Here is a 23,299-nt window from a genome sequence, read left to right as displayed (position 1 = left end):
TCCAAGGCTGCGCGCCCCGGCAGGGCCGAGGCGGAGGAAGGGAAGAGGGTTCTTGCTGGGGGCCCCGGAGCTCCCACACCCGGTTTGGGGGTGTCACTGGAGGAGGCCCTCGCCCGCGCTAGACCTGGCTCGAGCCCTGTCGCCAGGAACTGGAGCTGTCGGGACGAGGTGGCGCTCGGCGCCTTTAAAGGCTCCGAGCCTCCGTGCTGATTGTGGAACAGTCGCTTTGGCGGGGCAAAGAGCACTGGACTTGCAGTCAGGGCGGGATGGGTGGGGGTTCCGCTGCCGTTTGCCAGCTTTAGACAGTGCCAGCGCCTGCTTTCAGAATCTCCCCCGCCCCAGCCGCAGCGAGCAATTGTAGCATCTGACCTGTCCGCCTTGCGTGGACACTTCTGAGTTGACAAATGTTTATCACCCCTCCCTGCTTGGCTGGGGGCAGACTTGGGCAGGCCGGCCTCCTCTGCCAGACACCTGGGAGATAAATGGGATGGGGGATGCTGGTTAACCATCTCAGCCTGGCTCTGGGCAGGCTGGCAGCAGGCCAGCCGCACCTGCCCCTGCTTCAGTCTTCCCCGTGACAGAAGTGGGGAAAGTGTGTGGGGTGGGGGCTGGCTACTCCGGGGACCAAGTTTGAGCCAGGAGCCCCCTAGCTGGAGAGGTCTTTATTGGAGGCTTGCTGCCCCTTATAGCACCCCCCACCCAGCTCTGGGCCCCTCACATTCCCAGGGTAGGGGGCATTTGGGGCACTAGGCTCCAGACCCTGACCTCCACAGCAAGGAGGGTGTGTCCAGCCTGGGAGGACAGTGTAGCTGGGCACGGGTGCCGGGGGTTGAGCATGGACAGCGATAGGGGGAGGAGAGGCTGTCCGAGGGCCTGTAGTAAGTGAGGGCAGAGTTAGGCTCCTTCTTCTGAGTTAAGAATTGCCCCCCCCAAGACTGTCCAAGACAGAGTGCTGGGCTCTGTGGTGCCCTGGGGCTGAGCCCCTGAGACAAGGCAGAGGGCCTGACCACCCACTGAACCCCAGCCCTTGTCGTTGCCTGCTTGGGTGCCCCCATTGGGCCTGTTCCTGGGGCCTTCCTATCCCGGAGCCCCTTCTTTCCTGCCATCTGCGACTGGACCCAGACACCTCCCTTCGCTGCTATGTAGCCAGCTTTGTCCTGGGGCCACCTTGGCACCACAGGTTTCCTCCCTGGCAAACCTGCATGACTGCCCGGCCTGCCTTCCTCCGGGGCCAAGGTGCTGCTCTCACTAAACTGGGCCAGAGACTTCAGCAGCAGCCCCATTGCCCCAGGGGCCTCGCAGACCCCTACCCAGAGCTGGCAGGCTGGTAAGACCTCCCCCACCCCAATCTCAGGGCTGGAGCCAGAGCTGGGATGATTCCCAGATCGTGACCATATCCTTCCAGAGGCTGAGCCAGGTCTGGACATTGTCCCCTCAAAAGCGAGAAGGCCGAGGTTGGGGGAGGGGGTGGGGTGGGGGCGGGGTGGGAGCGGGTGGGGGGGAAGGCTGAGCCTGGATGTAATGAAGGGGGGCCGTCAGGCAGCGGCAGAGGGAGTATGCCCAGAGCTTGGAATCCCATGGAAAGTGGAGAACTGCTCCCCAGCCCCACCCCTCAACCCCGTCCCACCCTCTGTGTCCTTGGCTGAGAGATTCCTGGAGAACATTTTCCAGGAAAGGAGGGAGGGGTGGCATCTGGGCCGAAATCCCTGCCTGGGCCTCCCTCAGCCTCCTGTGAGGGGTGGCGAGGTTGACTCTTTCTGGCATAACCTGACTGGGACAGGGGACCCCAGAGACAGAGCTGTGCCCTCGGGAATGGTAGCATTGTCCCCCCACTGGCCGGCCTCCATGTATGCTTAACTAAAGCCTGCTGGCCCCTCTGCCTGGAGTTGCGCTGGGCCTCTGAGCTGTGTTTGGGGAGACCCCGTGGGTGGAGGGCTGTGGTGTTGCCCTCTCAGCCCCCAGGGCTGATGTGGAGGTTCAGGGGTTCTCGGGGCAGCCTTACCACCCCTGGGAGCCAGAGAGTCAAGTGGACGGAACCCAGGCCCTGCTGGGGGCATCTTGGGCCCCAAGTGGGAACTTCCAGGAGACAAGTAGCACCGACAGCTGGTGGCCCAGGTGGAATGACAGGGAAGCAGGGTCCTGATGACCCAGCAGGTTGGGTGGAGGGCTGTTGCTGGCGCTGCAGCTGGACCTGTCCCACCTTCGGGCGTCTTCTCTACCCACCCAGTGGGATATTTCAAGCCCAGGAGGAGGCAGGGAAGCCCAGGGCTGATGGTACCTCAGCAAGGAGCCAGGTGTCACTGAGCCTCCTGGCAGCCACTGCAAAGAAGGATGCAGGATGGATTCGGAACTCACTAGGAGGAAGGAAGCAGACAGACAATCTATGGAGACAGTTTCCCCTGGATCTGGCTCTAAGGAATAGGTTGTGAGCTTCCTGCAGGGCTAGGAGTCACCACGGGGGTCACAGGTGTAGGCTCAGGCCCCAGCTCCTAGTCCCCTGGACCTGCCCCCTTTTGGGGTATATAAACACGGGCAAGGTAGTTAGTGGTACTAGTTTTCTGTGGCTGTCATAACAAATTACCACAAACTTGGTAATGGCTTAAAACGACAGAAATGTATTCTCTCCCAGTTCTGGAGGCCAGAAGTCTGAAATCAAGGTGTTGGCAGGGCTGTGCTCTCTGAAGGTGCTCGGGAATCGTCTCTCTTTGCCCGTTGCCAGCTTCTGGCGATGGCCGGCAGTTCTCGGCCTTCCTTGGCTCGTAGCTGCTTCACTGCAATCTCTGCCTCCATGGCCACAAGGCCTCCTTCACTGTGTCTGTGTGTCTCCCTTCTTACAGGAAGCCTAACATTGAATTTAGAGCCTACCTTAACCCAGGATGATCTCATCTTAACTAATGACTTCTACAAAGACTCTATTTCCAAATAGGGTCCCATTCAGAGCTCCCAGGCAGATGTGGATTTGGGGGGAAACTATTCAGCCCACTACAGTAGCTTCTGCAAAACTGTTTCCTCCTCTGTAAAATGGGGAAAATAGAATGCCCATCTGGCAAAGGTGTAGGATTAGACGCAGCAACGAAAGCGTCCAGCACACACGCACGTGGCATGTGTAGGCTCTAATCAATCTTCCGTGGCTTCATGCCGAATCCACCCAGCCACCTGACAGCCATTATACTTACATTTAGTGATGATCACTGGGCCCTGTGGATACTTCAGAGACAAAGACGCAGGAGGTTAAAGGAACAGCAGAGGTGGGGAGCTGTGATGGGGGTCCCAGACACTGCGGGAGCCGAGGAAGACATCAGACCAGGAGACAGAGGAGGGCTTCAATGAGGAGGCGGTGGCGTTGAAGTTGGGGCCTGATGGAAGAGCCCCAGCAGTAGGGCAGTGGGTGAATCACACAGAGGAAGGGGCAGGCCCCAGCTGACAGGAATTTATCTGGAGGGCCACGTGAACCTTTGAAGTGTTTTTCAGTGGGGGAGGGATGTGCTCAGAGCACTGTGGATGCAGTAGTAGAGCGGCTGGGGACTCTGCAAAGTTGCCAGGTGAGAGGGGGCGGTGCGGGGGGCTGGGGGGTCAGGTTTGGCGAGCAGGAGGGGGTGTAGAGGTAGGGGCTGCTGGACAGGGCCGGGGAGGATGCGTGGGCTGCTGTCCAGGGCTAGGCCCTGGCTAACATGGCCGGTGGAGGTCTGGGAGGGTAGCTGCCTAGCTCAGGTTCCGGCTTGTTGGTTAGGCATCTGAAACATCAGCCAACAGGATGTTTCAGTGAGGGGGGGCCAAAGAGATGCTGAAAAAAGGGGGTGGGGGCAGGGCTTCTACAAGCCCAGGCAGGCTGAGCAGGGTGTGCATGGAGAGTGTGGGGCAGTTTTGGCATTAGCGGAACCGCGCACCCACTTAGCCCTGTGCAGGGTCACGGGGTGGGGGATGGCAGCCGTGGACAGGTGGGCTTGGGCGTTGCACCCACACACACACACCTGGAGATAGGAGTATGTCGGCTCTCCGGGAGACCAAGCCATGTGCTGGGCTGGGGGCTGGGGTGTGGGCAAGACGCAGCCTTCCTCCCCCACCCCCTGGAGCTCCCAGACACAGCAGATAATTAGGAGGTGATGTGATAAATGCTACCTATGCAGGGAGCCGTAGTTAAGGAGGATGCGGTGGCCAGGAGTGGGGCACTTATGACCTCTGAGCTCTGAGCTGCTCATCCAGGAGGGAGAGGCAGCTGCAGGCCCGGGTGCTGGACCATGGAGGTCATGGTGCTCACAGCAGCCTGTGCATGGCCGTCTCAGTGCATCTGCCCAACAACTACTTTAATGATCCCTGCTATCCAGATAGAAAACTGAAGGCAGGAAGAGGAGACCCTGGGCCATCAGGGCTGGGACTGAACTTGAACCTAGGGACTGTAGAGCCCATGCCCTTGGTTGCGCTGCCTCTGAGTTTGGGAATTAGACTTGGTCCACCAGGTGCCAGACTGGCTCTGCTGCCGGAAGTTTCCAGGTGTTAACAAGCTGCTAGCCCTGGAGGCCCATGTACTTGCCGGAGCTCCAGCCTCTGTCCTCACATCAAAGGTGGGTGCGGAGATGGTGAACCGCTACAAGGGCACCAGGGAGTGTCTGGGACACAGGGGGCTCTCTGCCTATGCCTGCAGTTGACCAGAGCTCACTTCCCACTACCACTGGGCCTCACCAGCCCCTTCACCAAACCCGAGTTCTCCTTCCGTCCCTTCAGTGTGGTCTGTGTGGCTCTGAGAGGTGGTGGCCAAATAGCCATAGGGTATGGGGAGCCCTGCTCTGTGGCCTCTGACAGTGGGCAGGGTGTTAGGCCAGGTCCCCCTGAAGCCGGTGCAGAAGGCATTCCAAGAAGGGCAATTGGGGCTTGACATTGGGAAGAACCTGCCAAACAACCAGTCTCACTGTCCTTAGAGGTAGTGAGTTCCCTGTCATGGCAGGTGTGCAAGCCGACCCTTCTGGGGTGATGGAGATGGGAGCTCAGAGGCCAAACATTTGAGATTCTGTGGTCCTCAAATTGATGAAGATGAACTTTTGTTCAGCCAACTGACCAGATGTCTCCTTGGTGCAGATACCAGGGGACACAAAGTGTCTTGGATGATATTAGGTTTCCTGACTCCCGGTGGGCCCTGAGATCCTGGCCCAGCAGCTCTGGAGGATGGGTCAGATGCTGCTTGCGTCTGGACCTGCCTGCCTGGCTCACTCACTGTGAGGCTCCCAACTGCATTTTGGGATGTTGTGTCTTTTTTTCTGGCCGAGTCACGTGGCTTGTGGGATCCCAGTTCCCCACCAGGTTTTGAATCCAGGCCCCAGCAGTGAAAGCCCAGAATCCTAACCACAAGGCCACCAGGGAACGCCCAGGATGTTGTGTCTCTACCAGCCGGATGTGGCCCACCTGGGGCACAGGCTCAGCTGGCACTTCTGGGGGCTCAGACACAGCCACTCCCAGGACCTGACAGCAGGGTGGGGCACCACTGGTAGGAAGTGGTTTGCAGGTCTTTCCCCATTTCCTGGGTTGCTGTCCTGCTGGGTAGCTTTGGGTAAGTGCTTTTTCTACTTAGGGTGAGGTTTCCTGTGCCAGGAACACCCTGCTTGCCCCACAAGTGCTTTGTTTTTCCAGGCATAGAAGTGGGGCAGACCTGAGCCTGTTAGAGCAGGAAAGTGGCCTCCAAGGCCTCTGTGGACCCACTTCTCAGAGTGGGGGATGGGCCAGGTGCCTGCCTCCCTGACCACTGGTCCAGGGCCTGAGCCTCCTGTCTGGCCAAGGCCCCCAAACTCTCTAGGTCGCTGGTGCCAGCACCACAGGAGTGATTAGCAGATGAAAGGTTTTGGGATGGTGGGGTGGGGCCCCCAGGCTGCCTTGGCAGCTCCCCTGGCTGGAGGCCGGCCTGACCCAGGGGAGCTCCTCCAGGAGCAGGGACACAGAGACCCAAGCTCAGCCAGCCCCCAGCCAGCGCCCCATCAACACTCCCTTCTTCCCATGGCCCCTGCCCTCTGCCTGACTCCCAGAATGGCTGAGGAGCTATGGTCACCCACCAGGGTCTTAATGAGTGAGCTGGGGTTAATGGGTTACCCAGCCCGGTGGCACATTCACCAGCCTCCCCGGGCTCTCTAAGTCCAGATGCACTGGCCTGGCCTTCAGGGTCTGAGCTCAGCCACTTCCTTTTCCAGGTTTGATGCCTCAGGGCTCAGGAAGGGTCAGGGCGGTCAAGAGTCTCCCTTGTACCCTCACTGCTGCGGAGATGCCCCAGGCTCAAATTGTTCCCTCTGCCTGGCTGGCCTCCACAGTCCGATCCCAGTGCTATCTGGATCCCCCCCCGCATAGTTTCTGCCCCTCCCTGGGGGTCCTGGGCTCCTCTTCCTCCTTGGTTGACTATACTATCCCATCTTCAATCTGGCTGGGGGCTGCTTGAGAGAAGAATCTGAATGGGCCAGGGTCAGATGGGAGAGTGAGTGAATGAATGAATGATGGATGAATACGTGTAAGCAGCAGGCTGTGTGTGGACCTCAGAAGAATGGGCAGGCTTGGGCCTGCCAGCCCTGTGGGGGTACCCACCCCATCCTGTTGGCTGGAGCAGGTGCGGGGGCGTGAGCAGATGGCCCCATCCTCCATCAGCCTGCCTCCTCAACCCCAGGAAGTTGAGGGATGAGGAAAGACTCCCCGGTTCATGTGACTCCTTTCTGTCCTGGTGACGGTGACCAGGGTCCTTGGAGTGACAGCCTGTGGACATCTGCAGCCCCGGGCGTGGGGGCGAGGGCATCCCCTGACCAGGAACTCTAGAGAAAGCGTCAGGCTTCTCAGGCCTGGCGGGGCCTCTTATGCTCACACACCCACCCCTGTTGGTGGAGGCATTTGGCTGTGCCCCAGCACTGTGGGACCTCTCTTTGGATATTGAACGTGGCCGGGAGTTCTCCTCCTCCCAGAGGACCCTTGGCCTAACTGGCCTCTGCCTGAAACCCAGCCTCATGTAGCCCTACCGAGGCCCTCAAAGCTCAGGTCTCTTATGCAGGGTTTGGGACCCCACTGGGCTTGAAGAGGCTACCTGCTGTCCCAGGTCACACAGCCCCAGGGACAGGACCAGGAACCAGTCCTCTTCCCACCTGGAAAGGTTCCTGTGCCTTTAAAGCCTCCCCCCACTCAGGCCAGCAGGGGGAGGGAGGGGAGGAGCTGGGCACTGGGGACTCTGCTCTGTGCTGGAGTACAGAAGGAGGACCAGCCTTGCAGCCAGGTGAGCTGGGGCAGGATGGGCGTCTGGCTGTACCCCAGTGCTATGTGACCCTGAAGCTCAGCTCACCATCTCTGAGCTGCTGGACATCGTAGGAGTGGGGAGCTCAGGCTTGGGGCCTCTCGGGGGCATCTGGAGGACTGGGTTCCAGCCCCAGCTCTGTTATGTCCTGGCTGTGCTCTGGAGGAGTCCCCCGTCCTCTCTGAGCCTCAGTTTATACACCTGCGTCATGGGAGTGAGCTGCCCTTCAGGGTGATGGGGGTGGGGATTGTGTGGACGGATCCTGCAGAGGGGTCACACGGATGGGCAGAGCCTTAGGCCCTTGGTCTGACTGGGTCTGGGCTGGGAGCCTCTGTTTCTTTTCCAGTAAGTGGGTTTGAGGCTGCCTGACAAGGCTTTCTGGCTGACTGCTACAGTTGTGGGGTGGGTGGAGGAGGGTGGGGAAGTGGGCTTCTTGGATTGAGAGGGAGGAGGGCAGTGTGGAGAAACTGAGGCCCAGAAGGATGGGGCAGCCTGGGGTGGTGGTGGGGTCACTGGGGTGGCGGGTCTGGAGTGGGGGTGAGTGGTGATGGGGGCTGAGGTGCTGTGTCCTCGGGCCACATCTCTCGGGCTCTGGTTTGCTCTCATGGTGGGGGTGGGGCATGGCCGGTACAAGTACAAGGGGTGATTGCACAACTCCGGGGACGCCCGCCCCCTTGTGGTCATTGCAGGCATGTATAGCTATTTCGACAGGTTTCTGGCAGGTAGTGGTTATCAGGTCTTGGGGAAGGAGCCTCCCAAATCCAGTCTGGGTCATGGTAAGCTTCCTGCCCAGAGCTGTGTTCTCATACCTAGGGGACGTCACTCCTCACTGTGGGCATTGGTGGTAAGGAAGGTGAAGGGGTGCCTACCTGTCCATCCATGTGCCTCCAGGGCCAAGTCACTTCTACCTAAGCCTCGGCTTCAGGCCTGTAAATGGGTTTGGGGCTGTGCCCAGTTTCGCCCCTGTGACTCTGGGGCTGGAGGATTAACAGAGAAACCCCACGCTGTCTGTTCTGTCTCACTCTTCTTCATGCTCTCTTCTCTGCTGCGTCCTAGAACATGCTCGCTCAGCCTAGATTCAGCATGGGTGTGTGTGTGTGTGTGTGTGTGTGTGTGTACTGGGAGGGGGTGGTGCTGATGGCAGGGTCAGTATCTCTGGCTGGGTGAGGCTTGCATATTCCTGGGGGCAGAGAACTCACCACCTTTTGTGCCTAGGACAGGAGCCGTGGGGTCTGGAGGAGACCTCCAGCCCAGACCAACTGCCCCCAGGTCCCCTCTCTGCATGTGGGTGTGGGGGGCTGACTGGGACAGAATGTGACACACTTGATATGTGAGGAAGGGCTTTCTTTGTTCTGTACGTATGTATGCCTCAGTCGACATGGCCTTTGAGACACCTTCGCTTTTGTCTCCCCTCCATAGAACCTGCAGCTGCAGCTGGGCTTCCTCCAACTTGCCTCAGCTCAGGGTTTTCCTGTTGAGGTCACCTGGGGGGTCTGGGTCATCTTCTGCCCACTCAGACCTTCTTCTTACCTTCCTGCCACTTCTGCCATGTCTCATGCCATCCCAGGCAGGGAGAAAACCATTGAGCAGGCTCAGGCATTGAGACAGAGCCCTGTGGCTCTCCACTGCAGACCCCTCCCAGCCGACTGAGCTGCAATGCAGCCATTCAGGCAGGACCAAATACCCTGATGTTCCTGGCTGATGTCCAGTCCTTGGGGACAGGTCTTGGGCCTTGGTCCCTGGATCCTGCCTTGTCCATCTTCTTAGTTACCCCGGTCTGCAGGGGAGGGGATGGTGTCTAGGGAAAGAGCTGTCATGGCACCCCCATCCCAGGGTCATGCTGGTTGAAGATTTCATGGTAGTGCATTGGTTCGGTTCCATGCCAAGCCCGCCCAAGGGCAGTTGAGTGATAGGACCAGGCCTGTTCTGGCTGTGTGACCCAGGGCAGGCAGCAATGTCTGGTCAGCCTCCACGTCTCCTTCTACCTATCAAATGATGCAGCCTTGCGGGGTTATTGCGGATTAGATGGCACAGATGGGGGCTGTGGGGGCTCCTGGGCAGCTTCGGCACAGCGAGCTGGGGAGAGGGGGAGGGAGGCATGACTCAGGAAGTGGCTGAGCCTTCTCCTTGGCTGACGAAAGCCAAAGGGGGAGGGGGCAGTGTCCAAGTTCCCTGGGGCGGGTCTGCAGCTGCTCCTGACTCTGGACTCCTTGGTGGGCTGGTCAGGGACATGCAGCAACTTGGGGCGGGTACGGGGTAGCCAGGTGTGCACTGGTGGGCTGTGTGACCTTGGACCCACTCTGGCCGTCCCTGGGCCCTGCCTTTCCAGGCTGTTTAGGTGGTTCCTTGGGCCTGGGGCACTAATGTTCCTGGATAGGTGGTGGAACCTTCCGGACTTGAAGCCCTGGGCCGTGCCCCAGGGAGGTACCCTTGCCGTCCAGCTGTGGGGTGTGGTGAGCCTCTCAGGTCTGGGTTCTGCTCTGGTGCTGGTGACACCCCTGCTCCACGGCCTCAGGAACCATCTCTGGGACACCATGTCTGGCCCTGGAGTTCAGATACTCTGAACAAGGACAGGGCAAGCCTGTGGGGGACACCCACCCTTCGGAGGGGCCTGAGTCCAGGAGGAGGGATGCCTTGTCTCTGTCGCCACACCTCGCCTTCCCCATTGGGGCCACAGCTCTTGCCTGCTGCCACCATCCAGGGGACCCCAAGGGTCACTGCTGACAGCACCTCGTACCTCCAGGGCCCTCCCAGGACTGCGTGAACTCTAGTCACTTGGCAATAGGCCGAGTCCCTGTGCCTCCTTGTTGCCGTGACATGACAGCAGCCTCCGGCCACCCTCCGGCCATCCTCCCTGCCAGGTCAGACCTCTCTTTGAGGACCGCCCACTCTCCACCTATTCTGACACACACAGGGATTCTAGGTGCCCCCCCCCCCGCAGGCCTCTCCCCGTGTCCCCCCGCACCCCTCCCACCCCCATCCCCCACCCCCTGGACTACGTGAGCATGTGAGTTCCTCCGGCCCCTCCTGCTCCTTTCCTGCCTCTGCTCCTCCTGGGAGGAGCCCACCCCCACCCCAGATCCCAGCCCAGCTCTGAGGCCCCCAGAGGAGCTCTGCCCAGGCAGGGCTGCAGGCGTGGCTCTGGGCAGCTCCTGGGAGTGGGGGGGGCCTGGCCTACACTGTGGCCAAGACCTTCCCAGGCAGACAAATCTGCCTCTTCCTCCCCAGCCAGTGTCCCAGCCCAGAGCTGTCTTCTGAGGAACAGGGGCTGTCCTGGGCCCCCGCTGCCCTCAGGCCTCAGGTAAGCCCACCGGGCTCGGGAGGAGCAGGGTCGCTATTGGAGGTCAAGCACCCGCTCTCTGGCCTCAGTTTCCCTTCCTGACACTGATTTGGGTGAGAGCCAGTCCTCTGGGCTTGGACGTTGTTTTAGTGAGGCTGAGAAAAACGTGTGTGGGGGATGGGAAACAGAAGCACAGTCACCCGGCAGGGTGTCTTCCGCAGGGCTGGGATGGCTGCCTATGGGGGGCTGAGTCAGACCTCCCTACTGCCCTGCCCAGGGAGAAGGGGATGGGTCAGTGCGGCCCACCCCTCCCCCCACTCCCTGGCAGACAGAGCCTCACAGGTACCCCCTGCCCTTTGGGGAGCCCACTTGGGCCCTTGGGTGGAAGGATGCGCAAGCAGATGGTTGGTGGGGGGCTGGAGCGTGGACCTCAGGAGGTCTTGGCTGGCTTGTCTAGGGGCCTGAGGGTGGAGAGGAGCACCCAGAGTTGTGGGGGTGGGGTCTCAGCGGATGGTCCCAAGCCCAGGAGAAATGAGGCCATGCCCTCAAGCTGCCCAGCGTGGCCTGACCCAGTGGACAGGACTGGGGGGCCTCCTTGACGGGTGGGGCTGTGCCTGTGCTGGGGAGGGGGACACCGGCTCCTGTCTTGCCCCGCCCACCCCACCGCATATGATGGGAAAGTTCTAGGTCTGGAACAGATGCCTCAGGTTGCTGGCCCAGCTCCTGAGGTCCCGCAGACCTCCCAGCACAGCTGCCTCTATCAGGAACCCTGACCTGGCCCCCTGCCAGGGCCCGGGGTACGCCCTGAGAGCTGTCAGGCCTGGCAGAGGGCATGGCCTGTCCTCAGGGCAGTGGTGGCGGCAGGACCTGGCTGGCTCTTTGGAGAGAGCCTTGCCTTCTGACCGCTCTTCCAAGGACCGAAGAGCAGGCAGTGCTGGTGGGGGATGGGAGGGTGTCCAGCGAGAAACGGTGGTGCCTAGATTCGGTCAAGGTGGTCAAGACAGAGAGGAGGCTGGCTTGGACCCTGCTGGGGGTGTGGGGTGGTAGTCAGCTGTGTGACCGCCCCCTGAGCTTGGGGAGGAGAAAGCCCTTCTGTGCTGGGGTCTGGGCCCCCACGTTGGGTGGGACTCCATTCCTAGACCAGCTCTAGGAGACCCTGTGAATAGGGACAGGGTAGCCAGAGGGGTCCCAGCCCTGGGCTCTCCAGCAGACATCGCCCTTTGGAGGGAACTGAGTCCGGGAGAGGACGCACCCTGCCTCTGTCACCACACCTCTCCTCCCCCGTTGGGGTCGCACCCCTCGCCTGCTGCCATTGCCACGGGGACCCCAAGGATTACTTCCATCCCTCCCTCACAGCCTGGCAGGAAGTCAACAGGGAAATAAACGGTGAGTGGAGGCTGAGCAGCTCCCCTGTGCCGTACACAGACCTCCAGGCCCTCCCAACATAGCCAACACTTACCTAACACTTCATGCTTTCCAACCCACTTCATCTTCACAATACTCCCAGCAGGCCCTTCTGTCATTCCACTGGACAGATGGTCAGATGGTCAGTGACTTGCCCAAGGTCCCACACAGGTGAGACGGGGCAGGCTGGCCCCAGAGCCCATGGTCCATCCCCTCGGCTGGCACACTGGCCCTCACCCCTTGGCCACATGACAGCTCCCTGCCCTGCTCTGGGCAACACCCTTGCTGTGCAGGAGAGAAATGCACTGTGGGGACAGAATATTCACCAACATGGGAGTGGCTGACGGAGTTCATCAGAGGCAGAGACACCTCACATTGCTCCCCGGAGGGCCAGGCCCAGCCCGCTTCAGAGACACCTGCTCCATTTTCAGGAGAACAAGCAGACTGCGTGGTGCGGGAGTCTCCCTGGAGCAGATTCTGCGGCCGCAGGCTCCTGCAGAGTGTGAAGGAGACCTCAGTTATTCCTCCGGCCTGTTCAGCCCAAACCGTCTTTTGTGGCCACCTCCTTGGGAGGCTCAGGGCTCCCACCCGCCGAGGAAGGTAGGCTCTGGTCCCACGGTGGCTCATCTGATAATTTCAGGAGACTGTGCGTGCCCCCTTTGAGGACACAACAAAAGCTGAACCCCACGCTCTGTGGCAGGTCACTCTGGGGACCCAAGAACAGTGCCGGGAAGGAATCAGGCCAGGCCTGTGCCTCCCGGAGTGACTGCAGGATCAGGGGCTCCTCTCTGGAAGTGAAATCCGGGGGGCTCCCTGCTGGAGATGGGGTCCTTACTGGGAGGGGGCCCCGAGGATAAGCAGGAGGATTTGGGGGGGCAGAGGTAGGACCAGGAGCTTCTGGCAGAGGGAGTGGCCTGAGCAAAAATCTGGGGACTGGGTGGCCCATGCATTCTGGGGGCCGGAAGGAGACACGAGGACATATGTCTGAGGCTCGACTTTGTGCTGTGCCCTGTGGGACGATGATGCGCCCAAGGCCAGGTCAGCAGTGGCCCCCTGACCTTCTACCCTCCCATCCCCCGTGCCCGCAGAGCCATGAAGAAGCGGTCCATGCTGCTGGCCCTGGTGGCCGTGGTCCTAATGCTCCTTATCATTGGCCTCTGCGTCTGGCTGCCTGAGACCTTCAAGCCCCACAGCCACGTGTACCCCAGAGCTGCCGTGGCCGCGGATGCCAAGCGCTGTTCAGAGATCGGGAGGTGAGTGGGGCAGGGTGTGGGGACACAGGCCCTGGAAGACAGCCACCGTAAGTGGACCTGGGCAAGACCCTCGCCTCTCTGGGACTCAGTTTCCCCACTGGTAAACGGGCTGCCTGGATGAGGGGTGTTCGGTGTGCGTGGAGCTGCCTATCCTGTCCCTGGACCTTCTCAGCAGCTTCTGGTCAGGGGAGAAGGGGACACTGGCCCCGAGAGCAGGGTGTGGGTCTCCCAGTGTCCAGCTGAGCCCTTTTCTCAGTTCAAGGGTGTCTGTCTCTTCAGATAAACTCTGCTGTTTTATTTTTAGACCCCTAGCTCACATGTACAAAGATCAGTTCTCACTTAAAAACTTAAACAGAAAAAAGATGTTATTAATAAAAAGTAACAATTTCCCCTTTTTTTCCGATTATAAGTCACGTACATCTGTTTGCTTGAAAAAGAGGAACATTTAAGCCCATTGGTTTTAGAATACAACAGTCTTTTACATTAAAAAATCAAAAACTATGGGCTCCTCTCCATCCTCCTTTGGGCAGTGTGGCCAGGCGGTGGGGAGGTGTGTGGAGGGGTGTGCATCTCGGAGGGTAGAGAGCCCGCCGGCTCTCACTCCCGGCACGTGCCACTGGCAGGGATGCATTGCTGGACGGCGGCTCAGCGGTGGATGCTGCCATCGCGGCCCTGCTGTGCGTGGGGCTCATGAACGCACACAGCATGGGCATCGGGGGTGGCCTGTTTCTCACCATCTACAACAGCACCACACGTGAGTGGCTGGCAGGGTGGGAGGTGAATGGCGGGGCTGCCTGCCTCAGGCTGCAGTTGGGCTGGGCAGGCAGAGCTGGGCAACTCCTAGGTTCACACAAGTGAGGGGCTGGTGTTGGTCCGGACTGCCCACATGCTTCTTCTTCCAGGAAAGGCTGAGGTCATCAATGCTCGAGAGGTGGCCCCTCAGCTGGCCTCTGCCGGCATGTTCAACAGCTCAGAGCAGTCAGAGGAAGGTGAGTGCAGGCTTGGTGTGGGTGCAGGGGCAGGACGAGCTGCTGGAAGGCATGAGCACCCCCCCACACCCTCCATATTCCCCCCATCCCATCTGGGGCTGGGAGTGGCTCTGGCAGTCCCCTCCCATCCCTTCCTGGCCCCACAAAACCCTCCATAATGATTGGTCAAGCCCATCATCACAGAGGGTAAAGAGAGCTTCTGTTATTTCTGCTCAGGTCCCTCCAGGGCCACCCGGAGCTAGAACACGGAGAGAGTGATTACTATTACAACAGCTTGCATGTGCCGGGGTCCTGGGGCCAGCACTCTGCTCAGCCCTTTTCACCGATGAGCCCCTTGAATCCTCCCTGTACGCTTGGCAGGGGTAGCGTGGTGTTGATTTCCATTTTACAGGTGGGGATGCTGAGGCCCAGAGAGGTCATGTAAACTGATTAAGGTCACACAGCTGGATGGTGGTAAAGCTGGGATTGAACCCAGCTATCTAAACCTATTTAAAAACCCAGGCTATCTAAACCCTGGGTTTTTAAAGGGCATCCAAATCATTCATTCGTTCGTTCTTTTGTTCACGGTGGGGATAGCTCTCTAGAGTATGGGAAGGAGTCTCTTTTTTCTAACCTGTCCTTAAGCCAAGAAGGAAATCCCTGCAACTCCCCAGGCAGCCAAGGGAAATCAATGGCCACCAGGGGGCGCCCCTGCAAGGACCCCAGTGGATTGCAGGATGAGGTTGGAGGGAAGGAGGTGTGGGGATTAAAGGCCATAGTGGGTCTGAACCCCTCCTGCAGGCTTTGCAGGACCCCTCCTGCAGGTGGAGCCCTGTGTAGGGTGCTGAGAGCAGTCGTTTTGGAATCCCCTCCAACACAGTCTTTGAATTTTTACCCATTGGGAAACTCAGTGTAGAAATGAAATCATTCAGAGTGTGAGATTGTGGGAATCTTACAGACTTAGCATCTTTGGATGCTTGGAATTCACATATTTAACTAGGGCTTGCTGGGCACCTCCTACAGCATCAGGGGCTGTTCCCTAAGCCAGTAGAAACAAAGGTAACAGGTGAAATGCACATTCCAGGTGGAACAGGGAGAGATAGCACACATGGGTGTGCCATGTGCCACAACACTGCCTGGGAAGCAGAGGTGGGAAGGGTTGGAGGGCTTGTGGGTTCATCAGGTGCCCTGGTCAGGGCATGTGAGCAAAGACCCAGAGGCTGGGGCTGGGGGCAGCCGTGGGGGTGTCTGGGGGAAAGAGGAGGACACAGGGTCAGGTAGAACCGCCCAGGTCATGTTGGACCTCATGGGTCATCATGTCTGAGTGAGGTAAAGGTGTTCCCTGAGTCGAAAGGGGGACCTGGGTGGATCTGGCCGCTTTCTGATGGGACCCCCTCAGGCTGCTGTGAAAGAGGAGGAGCAAGTTGCCTGCCCGTCAGGTGGCCCATCAGGATGTCACGGTGATAACCAGGGAGAGATGAAGTTGGCGGCTGGTGGCTGGGCCGAGCACACTTGGAGGGCGGAGCTGCAGATTTGCCGATGGGTTGGGTGTGACGCTCACCCAGGAGTCTCGGGTGAGTTGGGGTCTCAGGTCTGCACCTGGAAGGACAGGGTGGCCCTTACAGAGACCAGCAAGGTGTTAAGTTTGAGAAGCCTTTTTCAAGTGGGCAGGTGCATCCTCAGATCTGGCCATAAGGGGAGCAGGCCGAAGAGTCAGTTTGGGAGTTGTCAGCGTGTAATGGACCCTGCAGCCTGACATGGAGGAGGGCACCCAGAGTTGGTGCAGACAGAGGAGAGGGCAGGGAGATGCAGAAGTGACGCAGGAAGAGAGAGTGATGGGCCAGGTAAGATGAGAAAGAGGCCCTGCGATGGCAGCGTGGGGGTCACTGGTGACCTTGGTGAGAGTGTGGCATGAGAGCCTGATTGACCAAGGTCAGGGCAGCACTTATATAAGGGGGAGGAATTGTGTGCTGGGTGTCAAACCTTCCAGGATGTGCCAATGTCGTAACAACCCGGCTCTTGGAACCTCGTGCCCCACTTCAGGGTAGGAGAGGCAGCTCAAGAGCTGCAGCCGCCAAGCCTGGGAGTGCCCCCCTACCCTGCATCTCAGGGTTGAGAGCAGGAGGGTGCCTGGGAGCCGAGGCTGTGGCTGAAACTTTCTGGGTCAGTGCTGGCTTTAGGGTGCGGCAGGGGCAGTGAGGCCTAGTGGGGAACCAGGGTCCAGGGCTCTGTTTCCAGGGGAATCATGGCTCCTCAAAGGACAGTGCTGGGAAACAAAACTCTTTATGGTCAGATGGGGAAACCGAGACCCAGAGAGGGGACAGGGCAGGGGTTTGGGCTCAGGTCCCAGTTGGGACAATGGAAGAGAGGAAGAGAGGCCCTTGCTTTGGGACCAGCCCGGCCTTGAGAGTGGCCTGGGCTTGCACTGGGGGCTTTGGCGGGTTTTGGAGGAACACTTGAGTCTTATGGGATGAGGGGCCTCGTGGCCCAGGAGGCTCAAACGGAGAGATGGTGAGGTCTGGCTTCCTTATACTCTCGCTGTGCAACCGTGGGCCTGGCACGGGATTTCAGACACAGTGGCACCTGCGGAGACAGGCATCCAGGCCTGGGACAGCGGAACCCAGCACACGTGCTACCGCCCCTCCCTCCTGTGCCCTCATCAGACAGCTGAGCTGAGCCACACTCATGCCTGCTGAGTCCAGATGTGACCTCAAAAATCTATGTCCTTCCTGAGCCTCACTGGTCCCACCTGGGGATGTGCCTGGAACATCCCCCGTGTGGAGCCACTAGCTGTGTCCCTCTCCTTCGCAGGTGGGCTGTCGGTGGCGGTTCCAGGCGAGATCCGCGGCTATGAGCTGGCACACCAGCGGCACGGGCGGCTGCCCTGGGCTCGCCTCTTCCAGCCCAGCATCCAGCTGGCCCGCCAGGGCTTCCCTGTGGGGAAGAGCTTGGCGGGAGCCCTGCAGAGAAGCCAGGCTGCTATCCAGCGGCACCCTGAGCTGTGGCACGTCTGTGGTCCCTACTGGTGGGCGAGAGCGGGTGGCACTTTAAGGAACCTGCACTGAACGAGGGACCAAAGCCCTGCCTGTTCTGAGCCTGGGGGTGGGGTCCCGGCCCCACCTGGGCTGGATTCTGTGGACAGGGGCACCCCATCCTTTGTTCTCTTGTGTGTGTGTGTGAGTGAGGTGGCTGAGTCCGCCCCACCTGCCTGCCTCACGGGAGCCCCCTCTGCCCCAGCGAGGTGTTCTGCCGGGATGGGAAGGTGCTGCGGGAGGGGGACCGAGTGACCATGCCTCGGCTGGCCGACACCTACGAGACGCTGGCCTCGGAGGGCGCTCAGGCTTTCTACAACGGGAGCCTCACGGCCCAGATTGTCAAAGACATCCAGGAGGCCGGTGAGCGGGCGACCTCAGGGGCCTGGGGCCAGGAACTCCACAGCGGGGACACTGAGCCTGGGGTCCTTGGGTCCTACCTGGCCTGGACACTGGGCCCTCAGGGAGTGTCTGGCAGGGGAGGGTCACAGATGTGTCTGCAGTTAATGACAGGCCACACGGATCCACAGCTCCTGGTTAAGTCAAAGCTGAGAGAAACCCTGCAGTCCAGGAGAGAAAACCCTGGTGGGGGGAACGCAGGTGTAGGCAGGAGCCAGGGTTGGGGAAGTGCTAAAGTACAGACCCTGGAGGACTTCCTGGAGGAGGTGGTGCCTGAGCCACAGGTGAGGTTGGACTTTGTAAGCAGAGAGAACAGTTTGAGGCCTGGAGAGAAGGCTTTTATTTCTCCAGGAGGATCACAGGGGATGAGGGTGGGCTTGGTGAGCGAGGCATGGGAGGAGCTGCATGCGGGGCCTGCGGTTGGGAACTTGTGGGCAGGTTCTTACAGGTTCAGGAGCCCCATGCTGCCTCTCCCTCACCGAGCCATGGCCTCTCCATGTTAGTTTTTCCAGTGTGTCAGGGAGGAGGGTGATTAGCATGTTGACCTTTACCACTGACATCGGAAGTTAGCCTGTAAATACTTGGTATGTCTGGAGCCATTTCCCTAGAGAATTAAGAGCTTCCCTCCACCCACCCATTAGCCACAGGAGGAGGGGACGGGCGGGGGCGGAGGGAGGGGACGGGGGGATGGGAGCAGATATCTCCCACTTAGAGAAGATCCTCTGGCCGCCAAGAGGGCAGACGACAGACCCAGAGGCCAGTGGGGCAGCAGGTGGAGGGCGCTGGCCTGGACCTGGCCAGGGGAAGGTGGCACCGTCAGGGAGGTCCGGGGATAGGGCTCCCCGCTTGATGGCCCCCCAGAAGTGTGCCCCATCTCCGTGTCACCCCATGCAGGGGGCATCGTGACGGCCGAGGACCTGAACAACTACCGCGCAGAGCTGATCGAGCACCCACTCCGCATCGGCCTCGGGGACGCCCAGCTCTATGTGCCCAGTGCCCCGCTCAGCGGGCCAGTGCTGGCCCTCATCCTCAACATCCTCAAAGGTCAGCTGCCCTCCGCGGCCCTGCAGAGCAGCGTCCTGGGGGTGGGCACAGCCGTGTGAGGTCTCGGGATCACGGGGTGGCTCTCAGTGCCAGAGTTCATGCTGGGCGGCCTGGTCCAAAGGGCACATCTGGTAAATCTGAGTGGTCATCTGTGACCCCGTGGACTGGGTAGCCCTGTGGCTGACATGTGAGGCCCAGACCTGGGGGACCCTTGCTTCCTTCCATCCTCCCCCGCCTCCCAAGCAGCCACTGCTGTTGGTTATTAAACGTCCCCCTTCTCAAGGTGAAGCAGGTGGGTCAGGGAGGCGTGGACCACCCCTTTCCAGGGCACTCAGCTGTCCTGGCCGAGCTGGGATGTCCCAGGGCCACCGGGACCACCAACCTGCCTGGCTCTGCCCAACCAGGGTACAACTTCTCCCGGGAGAGCGTAGAGACACCTGAGCAGAAGGGCCTGACCTACCACCGCATAGTGGAGGCCTTCCGGTTTGCCTACGCCAAGAGGACCCTGCTTGGGGACCCCAAGTTTGTCAATGTGACTGAGGTAAAGGGCAGGGGCTGGCCTTCGATGGGTGGGGGGCCTACCATGGAGATGCCAGGAGGGCTCCCCGGGCCACCCCAGCCTCACTCAGCCTTTATTCATCTATTTCTGCCACTGACTTGCCCCCGGGCAAGGGCAAGGATGTGCTAGGATGGACTGTTGACCCTGAGTCCTAGCCTCTGCCCCACGGAGCTCACAGGGTGGGAGAGACAGACTTGTCAGTGAGTGGTAGTGCCCTCCTCTGCCACGTTCCAACCTCGGGGACTTTGCATGTGCTGTGTCCTTGGCCTGGAAGGCTCTGGAGTGGTCAGTGCCGAGGTGAGGAATGCACAGGGGCATCACAGCCCTCAGGGTGGAGGAGGGTGGATTCAGGGAGGGGACCAGTGTTCCAGGTGGGCAGAGGCCCCAGCCACATGCTCCCTGGTCACACCCAGGAGCTAACTTCCCAGATCCCCACCCAGGCCCTGCACTGCCCGACCCACCCACTCGCCAGGTGCCCCGGCTCCAGGCTGGACTTCCACCTCCACCCCGATCACATCCCTCATTACCTACTTGGGTCCCCCCCTCCCCGCAAGGTGGACCCGCAGACCCCCTCACACTGACCTGTGACCTCCCGCAGCTGCTCAGCAGCCCCTCTTCTCTTACCTGGGGATGATTTTGCACTCACTGCTCCCCACATCAGCACCTGGCATCCCTGAGGTGGTGGAAGCCAGTGCATCGTGTCCCGCTTTGCCCTCCCTCCTGGCTGAGACTGGCCTTCTGCTCATCCACTCTCTGACTCTGCACGCCCTTCCTACACTGCTGCTCTCCCTCCTGGGTTCCCAGTCTGCCCTTTCTGATGGGTCATTTCCGAAAGAAGTGTATGGTTGTGGGTCCAGAACCCTCCAGCTGCTTCCCCGTCCCTCTGCTCCCCATTGGGGCAAACTTGGCCACCACCTCCTCTCTGGAGCCCTCTCCCCTGGTGCCCGCCCTTCCTCCCTCCCTCCATACCTGCGCTGCCAGGTCCTGAGACCAGCCTCCATTTCCCCTTCGGTCCACTCTGCAGCATCTCACCACGTTCACCAGCACCTCCCTCCCTTGACTTTTTAATTTGCAAGGTTATGGACATTTCGGCACATTTCCTTCCTCTCTCCCCATCTCCATCCGTTTCCCCCTTGCTCTCCCTGTTTTTTCCTTTTTAGATGTCTGGTCGGCTTTTTCCCAAGGGTCCCATCCATGTCTTGAGGCCCCCGGCCTGTCAAGCTCACACCTGCTGTTGCTGTCACGTCTGCCATCTCTTAGCCTCAATGGACCCCCTGGGCTGTTTTGTTGATTTTAAGGCCCAGGGCAGTTGTCTTTTAGGATGTCCCAATTCCTGCATTCAACCCTGTTTCCTTGGAAGTAGATTCAGGCTGAACGTTCTCCCCTTGGATTAGTCACTTAATTCATGGGTGTTGCTGGAACCTTCTGGAGGCATTTCCTCTGCTCAGCCTCCTGCGCCCTGCCTTGCCCATGAACTCAACACATCAGGTGTGGCCCATCACCCACCTGAGACAGATTCTTCAGGGTCCGACGAGCTCCTTTCCCAAATCAGGCTCCCAACCTGCCCCAGTTAGCGGCCACTATAGACTGAAGACTTGGGGCCTTTCTCCGTTCCTCTTTTCCACCTGGTGAGCCCCCAGCAACTCTCACCTGGTGGATATCATAGCCTCCCGGTTGGGCTTCACCCCCACACAGCTGCCAGAGGGATAACACCCATCACTCCTCTGCCCTAAGCACAGGTGGCTTTGAAGTCCTTTTAGGGCTTGTAAGGACCTATGGGATCAGCCCTTGCTGGCATCTTCAGCCTCTTCTCTCCCTAACCCCATTCACTGTCTGCCTGTCACTCACAGGCCTGCCTCAGGGCCTTTGCATTACCATTCAGGTGGCTTTTTCAGATATTACCTTCTCTGAGAAGCCCTCCCTGACCACTCTGCTCCCACCCCATCACACTCCACCCCCCTCACCTGGCTTGTTCTTTCCAGCACATCCCTGCCTGCCTTTGTCTTCCCTGCTGTGAGGGTGGGGACCTGCGTGTCTGTTCCCTGCTGATCCCCCAGTGCTGGGCATGAAGTTACAAGCTCCCTGAATGAATGAATGATTGGATGCAATGAAAGTGGAGACTCCGAGGACGGACAGACATTCAGAGTTGCTGGACAGCAACAGAGACAGAGGCTGGGGAGAGGGGGTCAGACGGGCCACGTGAGACTTTGGGTGCAAGAGGGTTATGGTCAGAGCCATGGCTGGGGGCTTCCTGAGAGCTGCTCGCACAAGCCCATCCCCCTCCCCACCTCCCTCACCTCCTCAGGCCAGCTCTGGGGTCTCGGCAGGTGGTCCGCAACATGAGCTCCGAGTTCTTCGCTGCCCAGCTCCGGGCCCGGATCTCCGATGACACCACTCACCCGGCCTCTTACTATGAGCCCGAGTTCTACACGCCGGGTGACGGGGGCACCGCCCACCTGTCCGTGGTCTCAGAGGATGGCAGTGCTGTGTCGGCCACCAGCACCATCAACCTCTAGTAGGGCTGCTGGGTGGCTGGGTGGGCCGGGGCTGCCTGCGTGTCCTAGAAGGGGGGCTCCACGTTGGTAGAGTGCTTGCCCCCAACTCCCCAGGGAGCGTGTTGGCACTTTGGTGGGCACGTGGGGCTGGTGGGACGGGGCAGGGGTGGGCACAGCTCTCTGACCCAGCTGGTCTGCAGCTTCGGTTCCAAGGTGCTGTCACGGGCCAATGGGATCCTGTTCAACGATGAGATGGATGACTTCAGCTCCCCCAACATCATCAACAAGTTCGGGGTGCCCCCCTCACCGGCCAACTTCATCACGCCAGGTGTGGGCACAGGGCTTGGGTGAGGAGGGGGCTGGTGTCCCAGCAGGCAGCTGACCAGCTCCTCTGTCCCCTCCCTCCCACCGGCCGGCTGCAGGGAAACAGCCGCTCTCGTCCATGTGCCCGGCGATCATCGTGGGTCAGGACGGCCAGGTCCGCATGGTGGTGGGTGCCTCTGGGGGCACGCAGATCACCACGTCCACCGCACTGGTATGTGCCACCTGCCTGTGCCCGCAGCCCCTTGCCCGCTGGGCTACACTGACCCCATCCCCTCATCCGCAGGCCATCATCCACAGCCTGTGGTTCGGCTACGATGTGAAGCAGGCAGTGGAGGAGCCCCGGCTGCACAACCAGCTTTTGCCCAACACCACGACGCTGGAGAAGGACATTGACCAGGTTGGGGGGGTGCTGAGTCACAGTGGGGGCCCCTGGGAATCCTGGAACAGGGCCTGGGTCTCCTGTGTCATTGCGGAGTGGACGATGGCTGCTGTCCGCTGCCTGGGCCACTTTGCACCCCATGCTCTGAGGGCCAGGCCACCTGCTCCGATGAGACCCAGTCGGCCCCGCTGCCCCCAACTTGCTCTTCGTGGCCACTCAGACAGAAATGGCGCCACCGGTGTCTTTGGAAGCCATGCCCACACAGGTGTGGTTCAGATGGTGTCTTGGGCCCCCGTTGAGGCCTCCCTCTCCCTCTCACCCCCAGGCAGTGGCTGCAGCCCTGAAGACCCGGCACCACCACACCGAGGTCACTTCTACCTTCATTGCTGTGGTACAGGCCATTGTCCGCACAGCTGGTGGCTGGGCAGCTGCCTCAGACTCCAGGAAAGGCGGGGAGCCTGCGGGCTACTGAGTACTCAGGCAGGCAAGGTGGACCAGCAGCCCAGGGATGAGATGTCCGCTGGGGGTGGGGGGCTGGGAGTGGGACTTTGGGGGACATGCTTCCCCTGTGAGCGGCAAAGCAGTGCAATAAATGGGGGCTGCAGTGCCAGGCTCTGGGCGGTCTTGCCGGCCAGCTCCCAATTCCCTGGGCCTCAGCATCCTGTGTGAAGTGGGGCCACCTGGCAGGGAAGGATGGAGAGAAGGGATTCAGAGGTCTGGACAGCTCAGGCACTGGAGCCAGCCTCAGCATTTTCACTGGAACGGGGCGGGAGTTGGGGGTGCAGGGCTGGGGTGGGGGCCCAGGGTGGGCCATGCCAAGCACTGTTCTTCGTCACCCTGAGCCCCACGACGAGAGCCAGGCCACTTCTTCCCTGGGCTGGGCAGCAGCACTTCCCAGTGTGAGCCACCAGGG

General features: G+C 60.2%; 1 protein-coding gene and 1 long non-coding RNA gene across 16 annotated transcripts in view; one reads left to right on the top strand and one right to left on the bottom strand.

Annotated features, from left to right (window-relative positions):
- GGT1 (gamma-glutamyltransferase 1) overlaps window positions 1–23,184 on the top strand; it is a 32,962-nt gene extending 9,778 nt beyond the window's left edge. Inside the window, exons 1-15 of one of the 15 annotated variants that reach the window (XM_060310707.2) lie at window positions 7,175–7,231; window positions 9,993–10,110; window positions 10,478–10,550; window positions 12,365–12,533; window positions 13,022–13,186; window positions 13,810–13,940; window positions 14,089–14,175; window positions 16,966–17,179; window positions 17,392–17,549; window positions 18,480–18,629; window positions 19,034–19,170; window positions 21,516–21,703; window positions 21,884–22,011; window positions 22,106–22,404; window positions 22,712–23,183. In XM_060310707.2, the coding sequence (XP_060166690.1) occupies window positions 13,026–13,186; window positions 13,810–13,940; window positions 14,089–14,175; window positions 16,966–17,179; window positions 17,392–17,549; window positions 18,480–18,629; window positions 19,034–19,170; window positions 21,516–21,703; window positions 21,884–22,011; window positions 22,106–22,404; window positions 22,712–22,858 (1,800 nt within the window). In that variant the 5' untranslated portion in view covers window positions 7,175–7,231; window positions 9,993–10,110; window positions 10,478–10,550; window positions 12,365–12,533; window positions 13,022–13,025 and the 3' untranslated portion in view covers window positions 22,859–23,183. Of the gene's footprint in view, window positions 1–3,519; window positions 3,543–7,109; window positions 7,232–7,575; window positions 7,595–9,992; window positions 10,111–10,477; window positions 10,551–11,759; window positions 11,916–12,082; window positions 12,105–12,364; window positions 12,534–13,021; window positions 13,187–13,809; window positions 13,941–14,088; window positions 14,176–15,553; window positions 15,729–16,965; window positions 17,180–17,391; window positions 17,550–18,479; window positions 18,630–19,033; window positions 19,171–21,493; window positions 21,704–21,883; window positions 22,012–22,105; window positions 22,405–22,711 lie in introns of those variants that run through there. The other 14 variants (XM_060310708.2, XM_030836238.3, XM_030836233.3 and 11 more) reach the window with 14 other exon arrangements.
- LOC138842943 (uncharacterized) lies at window positions 437–3,340 on the bottom strand. The gene is made up of 3 exons (XR_011377957.1): window positions 3,177–3,340; window positions 2,279–2,354; window positions 437–471 (listed from the first exon to the last, which is right to left on the bottom strand). It is a non-coding gene; the product is annotated as an uncharacterized lncRNA (long non-coding RNA).
- Window positions 23,185–23,299: the final 115 nt, after the last annotated feature.

This window comes from Globicephala melas, chromosome 13 (genome assembly GCF_963455315.2).
Source record: "Globicephala melas chromosome 13, mGloMel1.2, whole genome shotgun sequence".
In the NCBI taxonomy this organism is placed as follows: Eukaryota; Metazoa; Chordata; class Mammalia; order Artiodactyla; family Delphinidae; genus Globicephala; species Globicephala melas.
Note: the sequence above shows the minus strand (reverse complement) of the source record. Positions and strands in the feature narration are given on the sequence as shown.